Here is a 21,240-nt window from a genome sequence, read left to right on the forward strand (position 1 = left end):
CCCCTATCGATTCATAATGTAAAGAAAATACTTCTGGTGAATTCCTCATCTACTACACCACTTCTCTGGTCTAACCAGGATAACAAGGCATCACCACAAAAACCTGCCCCATGGCGTAGTGAGTGTAAAAGAATGTTCAACTATGTCACTGTCAGATTGTGTTGTAAATAATTATAGTATTTTGTCAGTCGCTCCTATATGATTGTTTTCAGTTTGCATATGTAACATTGTTTTTATCAATCATCTGGTATTTGCCAAAGCTGATTAGATCATGTTACAATTTGAATGATTTACTTAAAAATGATCTTTCTAAATAAAAAAAATTACTTGTACCTTGTAATTTTAGATTATCTTTCAGGAATAGGCACACATTCTGGATGGGTAAAAAAGAGAAAATTAGACTATGGCCTATTTTGACTTTTATACACTTGGAATATGGTGTTGTTGAGGTTTTTATGTTGTTGGGGTATTTTTTAAGATTTTTTTTTTAGCTAGGATGTTCAGGAAGCTGTTTATGTATCTATAGCAGTAATCTTCACAGCAATAGAGTAGTTAATGCTCCAAAAAATAGGATTTCTACATAATTTCAAGGGTCAGGATAATATTTAGAATATCATTATTTACAACTTGTAGAGTGATTAGCATTTGATATAGTATCTTTAAAGCCACACTTTGTACAATTTAGCTAAATCTATTACTCTGAGGCTTCATTTATTTGCCTATGTCTAAATACAGTTTATCACTTTTAGAGACATACTTTTTTTTGTCACTAGACTCTAGTGGTTGTAAATTATTTATTCCAGCCATCCCATATAAAATCACAAAAGCCTGGTATTTTCACTTACAAGCTGTAAGCCTAGATTGAGCAGGCTCTGAGCTATTCTAACTTACATCTGAGCCATACACCCCTAGTTACTTACTGTTTGAGTCTCACCAGGGCTGCTTTTGCTCCATCAGTCTGTCTTCAGGGTGCGTTTCTCCTGGTCATGCACTCAGGTTTCAGGTCCTGCCTTTCTCTCTCTCTTGCCCAATTACCACCAACTGTAGCTTTTTAGTCACCAATAGCTTTAAATTGGGAAGCAAAATTTACATGACAAAGGCTGGTGTCCATGAGAATTCACTTGTCTGTTGGCAACCAGATCTTGGGGTTCAGAATTTAAAGTTTGTATAGATAGCAACAGATGAACCCCCAACAAGTGACCATCCTCAACACATTGTGCAATATGGTGACAGTGCCCCTTGGTTAACATAACCCTTTCTGGTTTTGGATGTAGAGCTAAACTTACTTCGTAATGTTGATGCTAATAACTCGGAGAACAGTACTACTGTGAAGAATTCTAGTTTGTTGAGTGGGTTCCGAGGAGGTTCTAGCTACAACCATGAAACAGAGACCATCTTTGCATTACCCAGGATGCAGCTAGAATTTAAATCAATTCATGTTCAAGAACCCCAGGAGCCTTCATTACAAGGTATGTGGGAATATCCTTAGTCTTGCCAGTTACTAAGAAAATTCTAAAGAAGCTTCATACTACCCTTACCCTCCTGCTGCAGGCCATTTTGGTATGTTAATTTAATAGAAGTGGGGATGTAAGTCAAATTGATGTTTTTACTAGATATATGTGGACTATGGTGAATTTATTTAGCCTAGTTGTGCCTTTTCTCCCAAATGCTAGGAAGAATAATTGGACTTTATTTACTAGAAGTATTATAGGAACAATGATGCATTGTAGGGATGTTTTGATACATTATCATTGGTCTAAATCCTTCGCATGTAGCCATTGCTCACTTCTCGCATCTTTACGCTTATATTACCAGTGAATGCATTTGCATGGATCCATGTAAATCTTTACTGAGGGAAGAGGCCTTTGCTGCGTGGAATTTTTCACTGTAAAACGCCTTTATCATTTCAGATGCCAACGTGAAACCCAAGGTGGAGTGCAGTGTGGTGACAGAGTTCACGGACCACATCTGTGTGACGATGGATGCTGAGCTCATCATGTTTCTCCATGATCTAGTGTCAGCATATCTGAAAGAAAAGGAAAAGGGTGGGCTGCATAGTTTTCCTTTCTTCTGTCATATACAGGATTGGCATGGGGATATCTTCATGGCCTAGGGACAGGATGCATGCCTTTTCCTCTGGGCTGCAGTGTCATGCAGAAGCACTTCAGGACAGTCTGACAGACTCCTGCGTTTCTGCTGCATACACACACTCTTTACATCTTTTTTACATTTATTTATTTCGTTTTTTGGGGGGATAGAGTCATCGTGACACACATAAAGAGGTCAGAAGAGAGCTTACAGGAATCCATTCTCTCCTTCAACTATATTGTTTCCAAAAGCTAAATTCAGGAAATCAGCCCTGGTGGCAAACACCTCTACCTGCTGAGTCATCTGACTGGCCCACAATGGTGCTCATTTTAATCACGAGGTGTTTCTTCATAAAGAGGAAAGAGGTTTTTTGGTTTTTTTAAAAATCAGGGACTGGAAAGGTAGCTCAAAAACAATCTACAGCTACTGCTCCAGAGGACCAAACACTTTCTTCTAGCCCCTGACACACGCACGCACGCACGCACGCAGACAGAGAGCATACATGTACATATACACATCAATAAAAAAAAAGTTTAGAAGTTTCTAAAAATACAAAAGTCTGCAGTTAAGCCCTTATAGGTGATTTTTGCAAGTTAGGAAAATGGGAGGAAATACTACAGATTTAAGTAAAATGACTGAAGAAACAGCTACCTAATAAAGTTGCATTATTAGGCATATCATACAGTTGCAGAAAGTAATAAGGAGATAAAGCTATGCAGAGAACATTTTTGTTTTATAAATAAATTACCTAGACCTTAGTGACCTGGTTTTGATTTCATGAGCTAGATAATACCAATTTCCTTTCTAGCACATAAGTGTTGTTGTAACACTGTGTTACTGCATACAGTGGCTCGAATAACCTGTGTGGAGTTGGTTGAATGTATTGTGGTTGTCCATAGCTATTGATGAAGTTAGGTAATTTGAAATGGTACAGAATGTCCTCTCAAACATGCGGATTTACTTCATTTGGTATTTATTGTACAACTATTGCATGTTTATGAAATAGAAAGTTACAGTGGGTTCATTATCAATGTGTTTGTTTTCCCCAGTGCTGGGATCCAGGGCCTCATGCGTGCTAGCAAACACTCAACCACTTAGCTTCTTCACCGTGTGGTTTCTGGTAGCGGTGGTGGTACTGAGACAGGTCACTTAAGCATAGGCCCAGATAAACATAGTTTACACCATTATGTGAGACTAGACAGAAATCCGAAACTTCTAGAACTTGGAGATATACTACAGCAGTGTAACTCCTACCAGTAGTAAAGGCCCAGTAGCAGCAGAACGTTTATGTAGGTGTCTGCGTTCTGAGTCTGGTACTGCCTACCTTGTCACCAATAGAGATTCCATAAAAGCAGCAAAGCAAACATCATATTCAATTGTTTCATGTCTACTTTGTGTTTTGATGTTTGTACTTCAAAATGAGTGCTATGTTTATTCAATTAGATCACATAAAAAGCCATATATGTTTCAGGTTTGATCATACATGTGTGTGTTTATGGTAGCCAACTTTAAAGAGACTTTCCTTAAGCACCATGAGGAAAGGATTGTACACAGAATGCTGCTTATTGACACTGTTTATGTAGCTATACAACTATTAACAAATGAAAAAACACTGATTACACACTCATTTGAATTTGGTATATAAATAACAGTCCAACTAAACTTTTAAAATCATCAAGCTACAACTTTTTTTGCTATGTTGAAGTTTAGACTCAAGGTTCAAAGTTTCACATAGCTAAAAAACTATTTTACCATGGAATTCATAACCCCTGACCCTCCTTTACATTTTTATTTTGAGGCACAATATCACCAAATTTTAATCTGGCTTGAAATAGACAGTCTCCTTCATCTCCTGCTCCGCTGGGATTACAGAAGTGACCAGCACAGTTAACTGCAGTCACCATGTAGGAAATCTAACTGTCGATCTCAGTGCCCTGCACTTGCTGACACGAGTGAGCTCGACATTCCTTACCACAGGCACAGCCTCACTTTTCTCAGAGATACTAAGAATTGTTATTTTTCCTTGGCTTATTTTAAGCTACCTTTTAACAGGTGTAATTAAATGAAACTTGGCATGGTAATAGAGCTAGTAATGGTTCTTAAAATCTGACTTTATATATATATATATACATATATAGTTATAATAATTATTATTATCATTATAGCCATTTTTCCACCTCGGATTTTATCCACTCGACCAGGACAAAAGTGTCCAGTTATTATACAGGATGACAATTCCTCTGACAGAGACAGAGAAGACGGCATCACTTACACCACTGTGGACTGGCGAGACTTTATGTGTAACACATGGCATCTGGAGCCTACTCTTAGGTGAGAATGGGTACGCACGCCTTTCCAGCTGATGTGACCAGATGCTTGACAAGAAGCTGAAGGTGGGGGTGCAGGAGTAGTATGGCTTTAAGAGAAAATACACTGCACCTTGGTGGCACAGTATGAGGCAGCTGTTCACAATGTATACACAGGCAGAACTAGAAAAGTGACAGGAAATGTAGCCAGACCCTAACCCCTCAAAACCTTCCTCTAGTGACCTCCAGTTCCTCCAGTAAAGCCTCACTCCTAAAGAGTCCACCATTCCCACAATCTTCATCACAGCCGTCAGCTGGACCCAGGTGTTGGATGCAGCCCATGGAAGACATAGCTTATGTTCAAATCATAATACCTACTTCCTTCCCCACAGGGGTAAAGCCACCCCATAAGAAAAAACGTATTTATTCACTTGCAAACATTTTCATAGTCCCAACCCTATTTAAAATTCCAAAGTCTCTTTTGAGACTTAGGGCAGTTTCTTAACTGAGAACCAGTATACAATCAAAGAACAAGTTAATATTTCCAAAATACAGTGGCACAGAGTAAACCTTCCACATGGCATATGGAAGAATGTGGATGTGGCAAGGAAAGATTGGGCCAAAGTAGTACTGAAACCCAACAGGGCAGAAACCAAGGCTCCAAAGGTGTTGGTTGAGTGGCTGCACTCTTCCAACTCTGTCTCCTGAAATACACACAGCCACTCTCTCCGGCGAGTTCTCCATGCCTGCAGCTTTTCTCAGGAGACATGCCACTATCCTGGCATCCATCATTGTAGACTTCCTTTGCTTCTTACTGCTTCACTTTCACAGCTCCATGCAATAAGCACTTGGCGCTTCTTTGCAGCAGAGACTTGAGCCACATATTTTTCAGAGGTACAAATGCAGTAATATCTTCTGTCTTCTTTCCCCCTCTCTCTCTTTCTCCCACCCCCCTGCAATCCCCATCCCTCACTAACTGAAGCAACACCTACCTCTATTCTCACCAGTAATTGGCTGTAGCCACTTTTATTTAACCAATAGCTTTAAATTGGAGAGTAAGGCTCACACAACAAAGGCCACTGTACATGAGAAGGCACTGGTCTGAGGGCAACCAGATCATGGGGTTCAGAATTTAGCATTTGCATACTAACACCAGAGCAGACCAGCCCCCAACACTTACCAGCACACATAATATACTTTTAGGAGCTATTACAATGAATAAAAGGCCTTTAGACTCAAGTATTCATACACATCTCCTAAAGTGCTTTATCCAGAGTATATTAAGCGAGTGCAGTAATGTCCATGCATTATGTACCTTCATAACGAGCATTTCTGATTACTGTTTTAGATTAATTTCTTGGACTGGAAGAAAGATTGATCCAGTAGGTGTTGATTACATTCTTCAAAAATTGGGCTTTCACCATGCCAGGACTACTATTCCCAAATGGCTTCAGAGAGGAGTGATGGACCCACTGGATAAGGTGCTATCCGTTCTCATCAAAAAACTCGGGACTGCCCTGCAGGATGAGAAGGAGAAGAAAGGAAAAGACAAAGAAGAACACTAGAATAGTAACTCCATCTGTGAAGTACCTGACTCTGTCCGTTAAGTTCTGGCACTGCAATTTTTTCAGCATAACTTTAAATGGTACTTCAAAATAATTCTAATTTTGTGGCCATTATTGAAACAGTTTGTAAGTTAATCTGTTTATTCTAGCTCTACCATTCTGCATACAGTAAAGTATTGCATGAAATGTACATTTTGTAGAAAAACTAAATTAAAAGATATACATCTGCTCATTAAAATTTATGATTGTTTTATGTGCAATATGATTGCTGCATTTAAAGTATTTGCAGAGTAACTGTGAATTTTTTTCTCCTTGGCCATAACTTTTAGAGAAAAATCTTGTTGATAATGTGATTGGGGGTCTTTTTTTATGTAGACTTGTAAAAAGATCTATTTGTATATAATTTGAGTAATTGTGATGATTGTATACCACAAAACTATTGTTTGTAACTATTGTAATAAAGTCACAGTAATGGCTTCAGTCCATAGTTGTTTCATATCTTTGACTTATTTGCTAGTGTGTTAGTATGTAATGCTCATTCTTTTTCACAGTTAGCCATATGTTTTTATATATGGTGCTTGTAAAGTTTTGAGTGCATGAAAATACTTAATAAAAATAGTTTCAGGGAAAAGGTCCCCAGAGGTTTCAGAGTCATTAGGTATTGTTCTTTACTGTGGCAAGTACACAGATGCACATTTTTATAATTACACTACATTTAATCCTTATGTATTGTATATAACACTTATTGCTTATAATCATAAGATATAAATATTATATATACACATACATATACCTATGTATGAAGTGTATGTGTAAAAACCTAGTATATAAGTAGGCATACTAAAATGAATTGCTTTATATAAAATGATCCTCCAGTTCTCAGTGTACATGAATAAATTAATATTCAAAAGTAGGCATATTGTTGATAACTCAGGTTGAAAATTTGACCAAGCCAGGACATGCAGCAGAACTGAAGAAACCAGAGCTAGAAAACACCTCAAGGAAACTTCCAGTAGACCTTTGCATATTAAATAATAAAACAAACCTCTAGAAAAACTACATGCTTAGTCACAGAACTATGTCCTATATACAGTAGTAAAAGGGGAGCTGATGGCTCACATCAGACATCAATTCCAAATCTTGAAGACCAGCTCATTGTGTAACTGATTCAGTAAAAGTGGAGACCCTCTGAGGTGACACTTGTGCCCTCAGTTTGGCTATTTGACTATTGAAAAGATAGACCTCAGGGAATTGGTATTTCTCCAGAAAATCTTATATTGGGAGAAATCCTAAAACCTAAGCCAGCCAGAAAAGAAACTTTTTTTCCTGGGAAGAGATTTTCAACTTGACAGACCACCTGGCAGGAGAGTAAAGCTAAAACAACGATGAGGCCAGCACCATTTGGATATGGATAACTCTGTCCCTCTACTCAAACCTCAACCTCACTTCAGGACCCACAAGGTGCACTTAGAGGTGTTATTAGATCTTTGTCCCTCTTCCTTCAGTAGCTACACTGAATAAAAATCCCCTGGACTTTTACTACTGATTTAGATCTTTGTGTTGGCTTATCAAGGACAAATAGTCAAACCTGGCTTGTTGGGGCATAGGCTATGACACTAAGTCTAGTAACAGGCTGTCATATGTCAAACTCTGAATCCTCTCTAGCTCACTCAACAACTGGTCCCATAGCTATCTATAAAATTCACTTCATTAATTTACTTCATTTACCAGAGAAGCAAGTTGTGTACCTATTTTTATTACAAAGGCTAAGATAAACTTAGATAGAAGGCTAGGGTTACACCTACCAGGAGCCATCAAGGAGAAGCTAAAACGAGAAGGTGATCTTCCTGAGATGGCTCTGTCACAGACTGTCAAAGTTAATGATGGATTGCTTCCCGAGGCAAGACTGAGGAGAATTTCATTTTAGGAGAGATTCCCGCTGCTAGTATACTTTTCCTGTTATTATTAAATATATATAACAATCACTCGGCATTACCTACCCTTTTGAACAGATCTTTGCAAAACACCGAAGGTGCACTGTTTTGCAGTGGTGTTATATAGACAAATGGATGATTACTTAATTCTTAATAATGATCCTATAAGAATTACTAAAATCATGTTAGTAATTATTAAGCTCTTTTATAATAAGACTGCTAAGTTCTTTTCCTTCCTTCTTTTACTGAATATTTTATGTATTTACATTTTGAATGTTATCCCCTTCCCCGGTTCGCCTCTCTATCATCCCCCACCCCCTGCTTCTATGAGAATGTTCCCCTTCCCTCTCCCACCTCACCACCATAGCATTCCCCCCTATCCTGGGGAATTGAACCTGCACAGGACCAAGGGCTCCTCCTATTGATGCCAGACAATGCCATCCTCTGCTACATATGTGGCTAGACCCATGGGTCCCTCCATGTGCACTGTTGGGTTGGTGGTTTAGTCCCTGAAAGCTCTGAGGGCTCTGGTTGGTTGATATTGTTGTTCCTATGGGGTTGCAAACCCCTTCAGCTCCTTCAGTCCTTTCTCTAACTCCTCCATTGGAGACCCCGTATTCAGTCCAATGGTTGGCTGCAAGCATCTGCCTCTGTATTTGTCAGGCTCTGGCAGAGCCTCTCAGAAGACAGCTATATCAGGCTCCTGTCAGCAAGCACTTCTTGGTATCAGCAATAGTAACTAACTGGGTTTGGTGGCTGCCTATGGGATGGATCCCAGGTGGGGCAGTCTCTGGATGGCCTTTCCTTCAGCCTCTACTCTACTCTTTGTCCCTGAATTTCTTTAGACAGGAGCAATTCTGGGTTAAAATTTTGAGAAGGGTGGTTGACCCTATCTCCTAACTGGAGGCCTTACGGAACCTCTGGATATGGTCTCTGCAGGTTCTCCCTCTCCTCTGTTGGGCACTTTAGCTAATCTCATCCTGTTGAGACCTGGGAGCCTCCTGCTTTCCTGGCATCTGGGGCTTGTTGATGACTACGCCCAGTTTCCCATCCCCCATTGCTACACACTTCTGTTCAAATTCCTGACCCTCTGTATATATCCCTGTTTCCTCTCATACCTGACCCTGCCCCCCTTTCCCCTTCCCCTCCTCTCTTCCAATTTCCTCCTACCCTCTATGTCCCATGAGTATTTTGTTTCCCCTTCTAAGAAGGACTGAAGCATCCACGTTTTGGTCTTAAGTTTCACATGGTCTGAATTGTGCCTTGGGTATTCCTAGCTTTTGGGCTAATATCCACTGATCAGTGAGTGCATACCATGTGTGTTTTCCTGTGATTGGGTTACCTCACTCAGGTTGATATTTTCTAGTTCCATCCATTTGCCTAAGAATTTCATGAAGTCATTGTTTTTAATAGCTGAGTATACACCATTGTGTAGATATACCACAATTTCTGTATTCATTCCTCTGTTGAAAGACATGTGGTTTTTTTTTTCCAGCTTCTAGCTATTATAAATAAGGCTGTTATGGACGTAGTGGAGCATGTGTCCTTGTTATATGTTGGAACGTCTTTGGGGTATATGCCCAGGAGTGATATAGCTGGGTCCTCGCAAAGTACTATGATCAGTTTTCTGAGGAACCTCCAGATGGATTTCCACAGTGGTTGTACCAGCTGGAAATTCCACCAACAATGAAGGAATATTCCTCTTTCTCCACATTCTTGTCGGCATCTGTTGTCACCAGAATTTTTGATCTTAGCCATTCTGACTGGTGTGAGGTAGAATCTCAGGATTGTTTTGATTTGCATTTCCCTGATGACTAAGGATGTTGAACATTTCTCTAGATGCTTCTCAGCCATTCACTATTCCTCAGTTGAGAATTGTTTAGCTCTGTACCCCATTTTTAATAGGGTTATTTGATTCTTTGGAGTCTATCTTCTTGAGTTCTTTGTATATATTGGATATTAGCCCTCTATCAGATGTAAGATTGGTAATATCTTTTCCCAATCTGTTGGTTGCCATTTTGTCCTAATGACGGTGTCCTTTGCCACAGAGAAGCTTTGCAATTTTATGAGGTCCCATTTGTCAATTCTTGATCTTAGAGCATAAACCATTGGTGCTTTGTTCAGGAAGTTTTCCCCTGTGCCTATATGTCCAAGACTCTTCTCCACTTTCTCTTCTATTAGCTTCAGTGGATCTGGTTTTAAGTGGAAGACCTTGATTCACTTGGACTTGAGCTTTGTACAGGGAGATAAGAATAGATTGATTTGCATTCTTCTACATGCTGACCACTAGTTGAACCAGCACCATTTGTTGAAAATGTTGTCTTTTTTCCACTGGATGGTTTTAGCTCCTTTGTCAAAGATTAAGTGACCTTTCTGATGTCAAAGCTGCATTGAGAACTCTGCCAGTTGTCAAGTGTCAGGAGATAATCATTTCTGAGATAGCAAGCAGGCATCTACAACTTAAAGCACACTTCAAGAGTTTTAAAACCATTACCCAAAGGTCATAAAAAGGGAAGTAAGGATTTACTATAGGTTCAAGGATAGAAGATAAAATATTGACTGAGTTTATCTATACATAACATCAGTGATAACTTAGTTATGGTCTTTAACTCTCCATGAACCCGAAGAGCTAGTGACAGATAATGAATATTTAGCTGGATAATTACCCTTAATATATATGCATGTAAGCATTTTCTGTTGTAAATGTCTTAATTTATGATTCAAATTTATGTTTGAACTTCTAATGAACTTTTGTAAACGAAAGGGGGTGCTTGGAAAAACCATGTGATCTATCTTCCTAGAAAAGATACAAAAGACCAGGAAAGATTACATTGGAAGATATAACATTGAAGAGAAAGCATTGTGAGTAAGGCATTTGGGAACAAAAACCTTGTGAACAAGGGCATTGTGACATCAGAACAGGAGGGGAGAGCAAGATTAGCAGGAGAATGCAGAATGGAATAACTTAGAAAGTATAAGGCAACAAAAAAATTAGAGAGCAATATGCATAATGCAGAGGAAGAGGAAAAAAGCTGCAGATGGAGTAGGCAGGTTCTTATTATGGCACAGAGCAGGTCTTTTATTTTAATATCAAGGCAGGCTTAGTGTTAGTAATGAAACAAAGCTTTCTTCTTATAGACTTGGTTTTAATTCATTTAGCAATAAAAGAGTAGAAGCCTTTTCTTTCTCTATGCAATAAAGATTGGAACTCATTCTTCATCCAGAATGAGTGAGTTCTATCTGCAGTTATATGACACTTAGTCTTTTGCTTCATATAACATATATAAGTATGGATGTGTGTGTGTGTGTGTGTGTGTGTGTGTGTGTGTGTGTGTGTGTGTGTAATTAAGAAATAGTATGTAAGCGGAGCCCAACTAGCTTGAATTCCCGGGAATGTATAAGTGTGTACATGAATCTTATATGAATTTATGTGAGTTTAATTCATATTTGGTTGTGTAAAAGTTTTTCCTTCTGCTAGTATGACTCTCTTCTCCTGGTTCAATAGAAGTTTATTGTCCCAACCCTCCCCTAGCCTGACAAGAGAGAGGCATCTGGACTAGAGGGAAAAGGCTCTAGCAATCAATCCTGTATTTAATCCTCTGATGTTTTAAGATGAGGTACTAAAATGTCAGAGACTGCAGTTTCTGGCCCAAAGGGAACTCAAGGCAGGTAAGTTACAGTAGTCAAGTGACTTAGACTTAAATAAATGTTTTATTATTAAACAGCAACCCAAAATATCTTGTAAAAGCAAGTCTTACTCTCACCAATGATCTTCCCCCTCTGCTGACTCAAGAAGAACCAAAAGAGAGGAACAGCGAGGGCTGGCCCTTGGCCTATGCTTACCTAAGAAATTCTGGTCAAAGTATGGTCCACTTATCATTGATCATCATCATCTTTATTAAAGTTGTTCCTGCAAAATAGTATGACAAGTTATCTCAGCAATGAAATCCCAGTCTCCTTTCCAGTTTCTTTTTTTCTAGCATGAAATTCCTAGGGGAAATTCCAATTCCCAAGGTGCCTTGTTCCAGCATTCTGATGGGAGAATCGCAAATATCCTTTTGGTTAAGAAAGTTCTCAGAGAACTCCCAGATGTTGGGACATGTTTCTGTTTTTAAGAAAGTGCTATTGAAAAGCACCCAGAACAACAACCACTATCAGTAGGGACAACACCTGTACCCATGTAGAAGCAGTGCTACAAAGTGGCAACTATAAAGTTTGCACTCAGAACGAATGCAAGTTCTAAGTGGAATGCTACTTTCTGTCCAGTGCTGCTAGTTAGAGTGTTTAGCAGTGTGCAAAACAAAATGCATTTCTGATGTATTTAGTTTGCTAGCATGTCTTTCTTTCTCTTCTGCATTTTGTGTAGGATTTTCATTATTATTGTTATCAAGGTCATAATAAATGTATATTCATTCAGTGGTGGCGGAAACAGAGATCTAATTGTACTTTTGGCTACTTTATTGGGTTCTTTTCCTTACTATCCTTCTTCCTTACCCCTTCCAACCCCCTAACACTAGGTAAGAGAGAAAGAAGGTTAGAGTGGAAATGGGTGCCAATCTCTTTAGACTGCTGATTAGGGATGTCGAGTTCCTTGGGGCAAGTCACAATATTCACTGTCAAGATATCTCCAACCAGAAATCAGGAATCCAGCAAACAACAACCAGAACAGCACTTGTCACAGTCTCTCAGGGTTCTGGTATCTTTGCTCCCTCTCAAGAGTCCCCAGAATTCCAAACTTAAACTATCTTCAGCTGGCAAAATCACACCCCTGCCAGAGCATGAAACAAATCAGATTAGCTTCTGTGGACAATCTGAGGCAGCTCCATACCACACACCTGGGATTAAAACAAACATTCATATAACATTTCTGTGTTAAAATAAACCAAAGTTCTCACTACATTTCTCCAATTCTGCTTTAAGTCATTAATTGTGCTTTCTTTAGTGAGAAATTATAAACACTTTCAATAAACTTTTTCCAATCAGTGGTCAAAATCTTGAGGAGAGAGACCTCTTCTGCTAAAATCTAATCTTTATAATTTTTGATTATAAAAAAGCACTCATAGCTCTTCATTTCCTGTAGAAACAAACAGAATCACTCCCCCCAATGCAAAACCACTGCCCGCTTCCATTCTAATGTCAGCATATCATTAGAGTGTACATGTTGATTTAGTTCCCGGTGTTTTCTGTAACCCAGCGTCTCCCAACTGCTACTGTTCCTCTTCCATTACCATTCAGAGGTTAAAGTTTAACAAAACATTATTCAGTCTATCGCTGGGGCATCTTTACTCTTCTCTTTTGCTTTATAAGCATTTCTATAACGCTTGTCCTGTAGGATTTGGTGGTTGATCCATAATATGCTTTATATTATAATATGCAAGGAATTGCTTCATCTTAACTGCAGACATATGTGGGAGTATTGTCAATCTTAATTTGTGCAGGTATCCTCATAATACTGTTACTTCTAGTAAGTGTGTAGTTACACAATTAGCCTTTTAGATCTCAAAGCAGTTGCCCATTGATATGCCAAATATGTATCAATGGTATGGTGTACAAACTTTAGTCTTCCAAATTCTGCAAAATGAAACACATCCATCTGCCAGATTTAATTTCTATTGGCACCCCCTAGTGTTACTTCTGGTGGGTAATGGAGTTTGGTTATATAAAAAACAAGATTTTTTTTTTTTTTACTTCTTGCCAAATGATAGAAAAATTCTTTTCACTATTAACATGGTGGGTTTTTTTTAATGAAATTTTGAGGCTTCTAACACATTTTCCTATTAATAATTGATCAGTTTCTTTATTTCCTTGTGCCAGTGGACCTGGCAAACATATATGAGAGTGAATATATGTGATTATAATGGATAGTTTCTATTTGATTGCTTGTTGCAATTGTATAAATAACAAGGGTAATTCTGAATTCTCAGGAATAAATTCATCAGTTTCTATATGCAAAGCAACTCTGAATATTGAGTCAGTAATTATATTAAGAGATTCAAGAAAATCTAATAGTACCATAGGATTGCGTACAACTCTGATTTTTTTTTCTTTTTTTCGGAGCTGGGGACCGAACCCAGGGCCTTGCGTTTGCTAGGCAAGAGTTCTACCACTGAGCTAAATCCTCAACCTACAACTCTGATTTTTGAACTGAAGTAGTTTGTCTGCCATTCCCAGCTTACTTACATCAGTATAGAATGTAGATTCTTCAAAGATTGGCATTCTCTTTACAGTACATGGGAGGGTCCAAATATTTCTATTTAAAAACTGTAGGCACTCGTGTTTAGGATATTGTTAATTTCTCCCAAATAGTTGCTATAAGCGCTTTGATAATCTTTATTGATTACCTATAATGACATAATCTCAGCATTAGTATAAGGTACTACAATTTCAGCTGGGTCTATTCCTGACAGATGATGTAGTCTTAGTCTACCTTTATAATTAAATCAGAAAAATTTTCTATAGAAGTCTTTACTTTTTTCCTTTGTATGCTAAGAAAATCCATTTCATAATACTACATTTCCCATTGCATATTGAGCCCAATTGTATACCGTAGCCAATTAATATTTTTTATTGGATTTTTTTAAATTTACATTCCAAATGTTATTCCCTTTACTGGTTTCCAGGACACAAGCCTCCTATCCCATCCCCTTCCCCTTCCCCTCCCCATCCACCCCCTCTCTGATATTCCTCTACACTGGGGGGCATCCAGCCTTGGCAGGACCAAGGGCCCCTCCTTCCATAGGTGCCCAACAAGGCCATCCTCTACTACATTTGCAGTTGGAGCCCTGGGTCAGCCCATGTATAGTCTTTGGGTAGTGGTTAAGTCCCTGGGAGCTCTGGTTGGTTGGTATTGTTGTTCTTCTGGGGTCACAAGCCCCTTCAGCTCTTTTAATCCTTTCTCTAATTCCTCCAACCAGGATCCTATTCTCAGTTCAATGGTTTGCTGCTAGCATTTGCTTCTGTATTTGACATGCCCTGGCTGTGTCTCTCAGGAGACAGCTAGGTCTGGCTCCTGTCAGCATGCACTTCTTAGCTTCATCAATCTTATCTAGTTTTGGTGACTGTATGTATATATATATATATATATATATATATATATATATGTGTGTGTGTGTGTGTATATATGTATATATGTATATATGTATATATGTATATATGTATATATGTATATATGTATATATGTATATATGTATATATGTATATATGTATATATGTATATATGTATATATATGGGTCACATGTGGGGCAGGCTCTGAATGGCCGTTCCTTCAGTCTCTGCTCCAAACTTTGCCTCCATATCCCCTCCTATGAATATTTAAAGTTTACTTTTTTACTTTTTTGTTTTTTAAAATAAATTTTCTAATTTTTAAAAATCATTAAGAGTTTACAACTGATCTCTTCTGATCTATACCTTTTGTGGATGAATTTTCTGTTAACTTATTTTATAACCCAAATAGTCTCCTCTCTGTATTTTTTTTTTTCAGGAGAAATCTGTAACCCCCAGTATTGCAGAATTCTTTGTATTTCCTTAAACATTTTTCCAAGCATTCAGATTCAGCCAAGAAAATATCACCCATTTAATGATTAATGGATTGAGGAAACTGCCTACAAATTATTTGTGGTGGTTGTTGCACAAAATATTGACATAATGTAGGACTATTTAACATTCCCTGTAGAAGTACTTTCTAATAATGTCTTTTATTGAACCACTATTCTTAAGTAGGTACTGAGAAAGCAAACCTTTCTATATCCTGATAATGCAAGGAAATAAAAAGTAATCTTTTAAATGAATTACTATTATAGGCTATGATGCAGGTAATAAAGAAGGCCAAGGAATTCCAGGCTGTAATAGACTCATTGGTTGAGGTACTCTACTCACCACTCTTAAATCTGTTAACATCCTCCATTTTTCTGATTTCTTTCTTTCTTTTTTTGTTTTTACAACAAACACAGGAGCATTCCATGGGCTTGTAGACTTAAGGCTGCTCTAGTAACAGCTGTTCAAGTACCTGCAATTTTTCAGTACTTGAGGGCCACAGACCTATCTATACAAGCCTGTCAGTCAACCACTTTTTAGGGTAGGGTTTTTAGTATTTTTGCAGCCCATCCCCCTTATAAATTTGGAAACTCAATCCCTGGGGTATCCTGTGTCTGGACAATTGTCATACATCAATACCTTCCCCAGGATCATCTACCATTTCACCCCTAATTTCATAATGAGTTGTCTCTGGTATTGCAGGAATCTGAGTACCCAATTGTAAAAGGTCCCTTCCCCATAAGTTTATGGGTATATGGGCCACATAAGGTCTTAACTTCCCTGCTTTGATCTTCAGATCCCACACATTTAACCCATAGTACACTTTGCTTTACTTGAGATCATTTTCCAATTTCTGCATACTATGTAAAAACCTTCTGAAGTGGCAATTCTGAATTCTAAGATTTTTGAGAAATGATAGTTGCATCAGCTCTTTATCTACCAAACCTTCTATTTCAACACCATTTACTTGCAATTTTAATTTTGGTCTCTGATCATTAACCATCATTTGCTATAACACACACACTGCTTATAACACACACACACACTGCTATAACACACACACTGCTATAACACACACACTGCTATAACACACACACTGCTATAACACACACACTGCTATAACACACACACTGCTATAACACACACACACTGCTATAACACACACACTGCTATAACACACACACTGCTATAACACACACACTGCTATAACACACACACACACTGCTATAACACACACACACTGCTATAACACACACTTTCCAGTACTTCCAAACCGCTATGTTCTTTCTACTGGAGCAGATTTGCCTTTAATGTAGGGAAACAACAATAGCTGAGCAATCTATCACCTTCATTAATCTGCATCTCCCTCCCTCCCTCCCTCTCTCTCTCCCTCTCAATCTTTTTTTTTTAAATATAGACCATAATTTTAATTTCTCCTTTGAAATCTCCATCTATAATTCCTGAATGCATAATGAATTCTTGGGAAGTCAAATCTACTTCTTCTTATAAATGCCAGTGGTTATTTTGTAACACTTGAATTTTTTGAAGACAGAGCAAGAGTTTTATTTGTGGCCCAAACTGGAACAGAACTGCCTAATCTAGGGAGCATAAGATTGACACTTAGGTGCAGCTTTTCTGCCTGTTTGTCATTTCCTGCATGACCAAAGGGAAAGGTCTGGTATTTTTTGTCATGCTCCCCTCCTGCCCCCATTTCATTTCCCAACTGCAAGAAATAACCTTGGATATCCCTCTTGGATCTACACCCATTAGTCCAATGGTATCCCTTTCCACAATATCTGCAAAGCCCAGGAAGTCTAGGCATTCTTTCAGAAAGCCCATTAGAGCCAAAAGGACTTTTCTCTGGAGGAGATCTGGTTTAGTAAGTACCGTATTTCTCACACATAACACACCAGCCATTTTGAGATCCAAGACTTGGTCACACTTTCATAGAAAATGGCTGAATTAAAGCACTGTCATTTCAACCAATCAGAGCTTCCAGGGACTAAGCCACTACCTAAAGACTATACATGGACTGACCCTGGACTCTGACCTCATAGGTAGCAATGAATATCCTAGTAAGAGCACCAGTGGAAGGGGAAGCTCTGGGTCCTGCTAAGACTGAACCCCCAGTGAACGTGATTGTTGGAGGGAGGGCGGCAATGGGGGGAGGATGGGGAGGGGAACACCCATAAAGAAGGGACGGGGAGGGTTAGGGGGATGTTGGCCCGGAAACCGGGAAAGGGAATAACAATGGTATTTGATCTCAGAGCCCATTCCAGTGATATTAGCATGATGCTCATGAGAGTCAACATCAGTCATGTCCCTTATTCACTCATCCATGGGCACTGCCCACACCTTTAAAGGTCTAACAACTCATTTACATTTGGTATTCATATCCTCCAACTCCAAGGTCTCTATCAGGACCTGTCTCACATAAGGACCTGATAAGGCTTAGTTCATGGGTGAAATGAATCTTTACAAGAAATCTGTGAAGGCTTCCTCAGAGCCTTATCAATGCAATCCCCATCAAAATTCCAATCCAATTCTTCACAGAGTTAGACAGAACAATTTGCAAATTCATCTGGAATAACAAAAAACCCAGGACAGCTAAAACTATCCTCAACAATAAAAGGACTTCAGGGGGAATCACTATCCCTGAACTCAAGCAGTATTACAGAGCAATAGTGATAAAAACTGCATGGTATTGGTACAGAGACAGACAGATAGATCAGTGGAATAGAATTGAAGACCCAGAAATGAACCCACACACATATGGTCACTTGATTTTTGACAAAGGAGCCAAAACCATCCAACAGGAAAACAGATAGCATTTTCAGCAAATGGTGCTAGTTCAACTGGAGGTCAGCATGTAGAAGAATGCAAATTGATCCATTCTTATCACCCTGTACAAAGCTTAAGTCCAAGTGGATCAAGGACCTCCATATCAAACCAGATACACTCAAACTAATAGAACAAAAAGTGGGGAAGAATCTCAAACACATGGGCACTGGAGAAAATTTCCTGAACAAAACACCAATGGCTTATGCTCTAAGATCAAGAATCGACAAATGGAATCTCATAAAACTACAAAGCTTCTGTAAGGCAAAGGACACTGTGGTTAGGACAAAACAGCAACCAACAGATTGGGAAAAGATCTTTCCCAATCCTACAACTGATAGAGGGCTCATATCCATAATATACAAAGAACTCATGAAGTTAGACTGCAGGCAGACAAATAACCCTATTAAAAATGGGGTTCAACCTAAAGAAATGTTCAACATCTTTAGTCATAAGGGAAATGCAAATCAAAACAACCCTGAGATTCCACCTCACACCAGTCAGAATGGCTAAGATCAAAAACTCAGGTGACAGCAAATGCTGGCAAGAATGTTGAGAAAGAGGAATACTCCTCCATTGTTGGTGGGATTGCAGACTGGTACAACCATTCTGGAAATCAATCTGGAGGTTCCTCAGAAAACTGGACATTTAACTACCTGAGGACCCAGCTATACCTCTCCTAGGTATATACCCAAAAGATGCCCCAACATATAACAAAGACACATGCTCCACTATGTTCATAGCAGCCTTGTTTATAATAGCCAGAAGCTGGAAAGAACCCAGATGCCCTTCAACAGAGGAATGGATACAGAAAATGTGGTACATCTACACAATGGAATATTACTCAGCTGTCAAACACAATGACCTTATGAAATTCATAGGTAAATGGATGGAACTGGAAAATATCCTGAGTGAGGTAACCCAATCACTGAAAAACACACATGGTATGCACTCATTGATAAGTGGCTATTAGCCCAAATGCTCGAATTACCCTAGATGCACAGAACACATGAAACTCAAGAAGGATGACCAAAATGTGAATGCTTCACTCCTTTTTTAAAAGGAGAACAAGAATACCCTTGGCAGGGAAGGGAAGTTTAGAACAGAGGCTGAAGGAACACCCATTCAGAACCTGCCCCACATGTGGCCCATACATATACAGCCACCAAACTAGATAAGATGGATGAAGCAAAGAAGTGCAGGCTGACAGGAACCGGATGTAGATCTCTCCTGAGTGACACAGCCAGAATACAGCAAATACATAGGTGAATGCCAGCAGCAAACAACTGAACTGAGAGCGGGAACCCCATTGAAGGAATCTTAGAAAGGACTGAAACTGCTTGAAGGGGCTTGAGACCCCATATGAACAACAATGTCAAGCAACCAGAGCTTCCAGGGACTAAGCCACTACCTAAAGACTATACATGGACTGACCCTGGACTCTGACCCCATAGGTAGCAATGAATATCCTAGTAAGAGCACCAGTGGAAGGGGAAGCCCTTGGTCTTGCCAAGACTGAACTCTCAGTGAACGTGATTATTGGGGGGGGGGGTGGTAATGGGGGGAGGATGGAGAGGGGAACACCCATATAGAAGGGGAGGGGGAAGGGTTGGGGGATGTTGGCCTGCAAACCGAGAAAGGGAATAACAATTAAAATGTAAATAAATATCCAATTTAATAAAGATGGAGAAAAAAGAGTTGGAATTCTACTGTAAAAAAAGAAATCTTAATAAACGAGGTGACCTTTTCTCAGGCTCCTCACCCTTGTCCCAGGCTCTTAACAGCATCATAAAATCAAATCTGTTCTTGTAAGTCAGAGAACCCCACCCCTTCACCAGATAGCTGATCTTTAACAATATTCACTCCCCTTGCTCTGTTCTATTCATAAGGGTCCATGATTCACCAAAGAATGATACCCCAGACTCACATAGTATGCAAAAGCGAAGAGCGTTTTATTCTGCAGAAGTCCAGCATGCTGGGCTCTCCCATCTACCAAGACGGAGGCACCCAGTGAGCTCACAGGCCCAATTTAAGGCACATTAGGGGAATTCCAGGGAGGGGTCAGTGACCTTTTTCTTAATCGGTTAGCTCTTCCTCTAGGGACATCCCAGAACCATTGTTGGGCTGTGGGGGGCTGGAAACTGTCCTGGGGAAAGTCTAGAAACTGTTGCTGAGCCATTGCCCTTGCTTCCGGCCAAATGGCCTGGCACCTTCTGACTTGCTGGCTGAGGCCTGGTTTTGTTGTTTTGTTTTGTTGTTTTGTTGTTTGTTTTGTTTTGTTTTGTTTCAGTAACTGATTTGCCCAATTCTTGGAAACAGAGATTTAGGTCTATTTTCCTGAATGGCCAATTTGAAGCCTGTCATAGAATCAGCCTGTCTCGCATTGCTCTATATTTGAGGCTTTCTCCCTCCACCTCTTTAACCATTGTAACTGCTGACCGGCCTCTAGCACAGCTCTTACCAGAGCCTTTTAGTCTTGGGGAATAATTCTATCCCAGTTACTGAACATTTGTTTTACATAAGGGGAATGCAGTCCATAGGAAACTATGGCTTCTTTCAATCTAAAGATTTAAAGATTACCTTAGACCTATCATTCTATAGGACGCCACATTATCTCATCACTATCATGATCAGCACCCTTAGCAGACATGTGCTATACAATTGATGGTGACATTGTAGTCCTTCTCCTCTGTCAGTGCAGTTGGCTCAAGATTAACACTTGCTCTCAAAATGGGCTGTTTTCCTTTAGCCCTGTCACCACACAGATTCCCTCTCCTCCCAACTTCACACCCTCTTTCTGCCCCACCCAGGGTCTGCTGACACTTGAAACTAAAAGTCTGTGGCACAGGGTGGGGCTGAGATCTGCCTTCTAGCCCAGTTTGTTTCCCTCTGTCATCCTTTGGACAGCTCCCATTGTCTTGCTCAGTCACCAGGTCACTCAGAAACCTTTTATTTCTACCTTTCCCAGTGCTACT

The 21,240-nt window shown here is 39.4% G+C and overlaps 1 protein-coding gene and 1 long non-coding RNA gene across 27 annotated transcripts in view; one reads left to right on the forward strand and one right to left on the reverse strand.

Annotated features, from left to right (window-relative positions):
• The window catches only part of Bltp1 (bridge-like lipid transfer protein family member 1), a 217,155-nt gene extending 210,711 nt beyond the window's left edge, over positions 1–6,444 (forward strand). For 25 of the 26 annotated variants that reach the window (XM_087619106.1, XM_087619112.1, XM_087619136.1 and 22 more), the window contains 4 exons: positions 1,275–1,469; positions 1,911–2,045; positions 4,254–4,419; positions 5,743–6,444. In XM_087619106.1, the coding sequence (XP_087475232.1) occupies positions 1,275–1,469; positions 1,911–2,045; positions 4,254–4,419; positions 5,743–5,959 (713 nt within the window). In that variant the 3' untranslated portion in view covers positions 5,960–6,444. 26 annotated transcript variants of the gene reach the window in all.
• A 1,713-nt stretch (positions 6,445–8,157) lies between these two features.
• LOC147996222 (uncharacterized) lies at positions 8,158–20,270 on the reverse strand. Its single transcript, XR_015674393.1, has 3 exons — positions 20,193–20,270; positions 14,074–14,234; positions 8,158–11,803 (listed from the first exon to the last, which is right to left on the reverse strand). It is a non-coding gene; the product is annotated as an uncharacterized LOC147996222 (long non-coding RNA).
• Between the last annotated feature and the right edge of the window lie 970 nt (positions 20,271–21,240).

Source organism: Rattus norvegicus, chromosome 2 (assembly GCF_021556685.1).
Source record: "Rattus norvegicus strain SHRSP/BbbUtx chromosome 2, alternate assembly SHRSP_T2T, whole genome shotgun sequence".
NCBI lineage: Eukaryota > Metazoa > Chordata > Mammalia > Rodentia > Muridae > Rattus > Rattus norvegicus.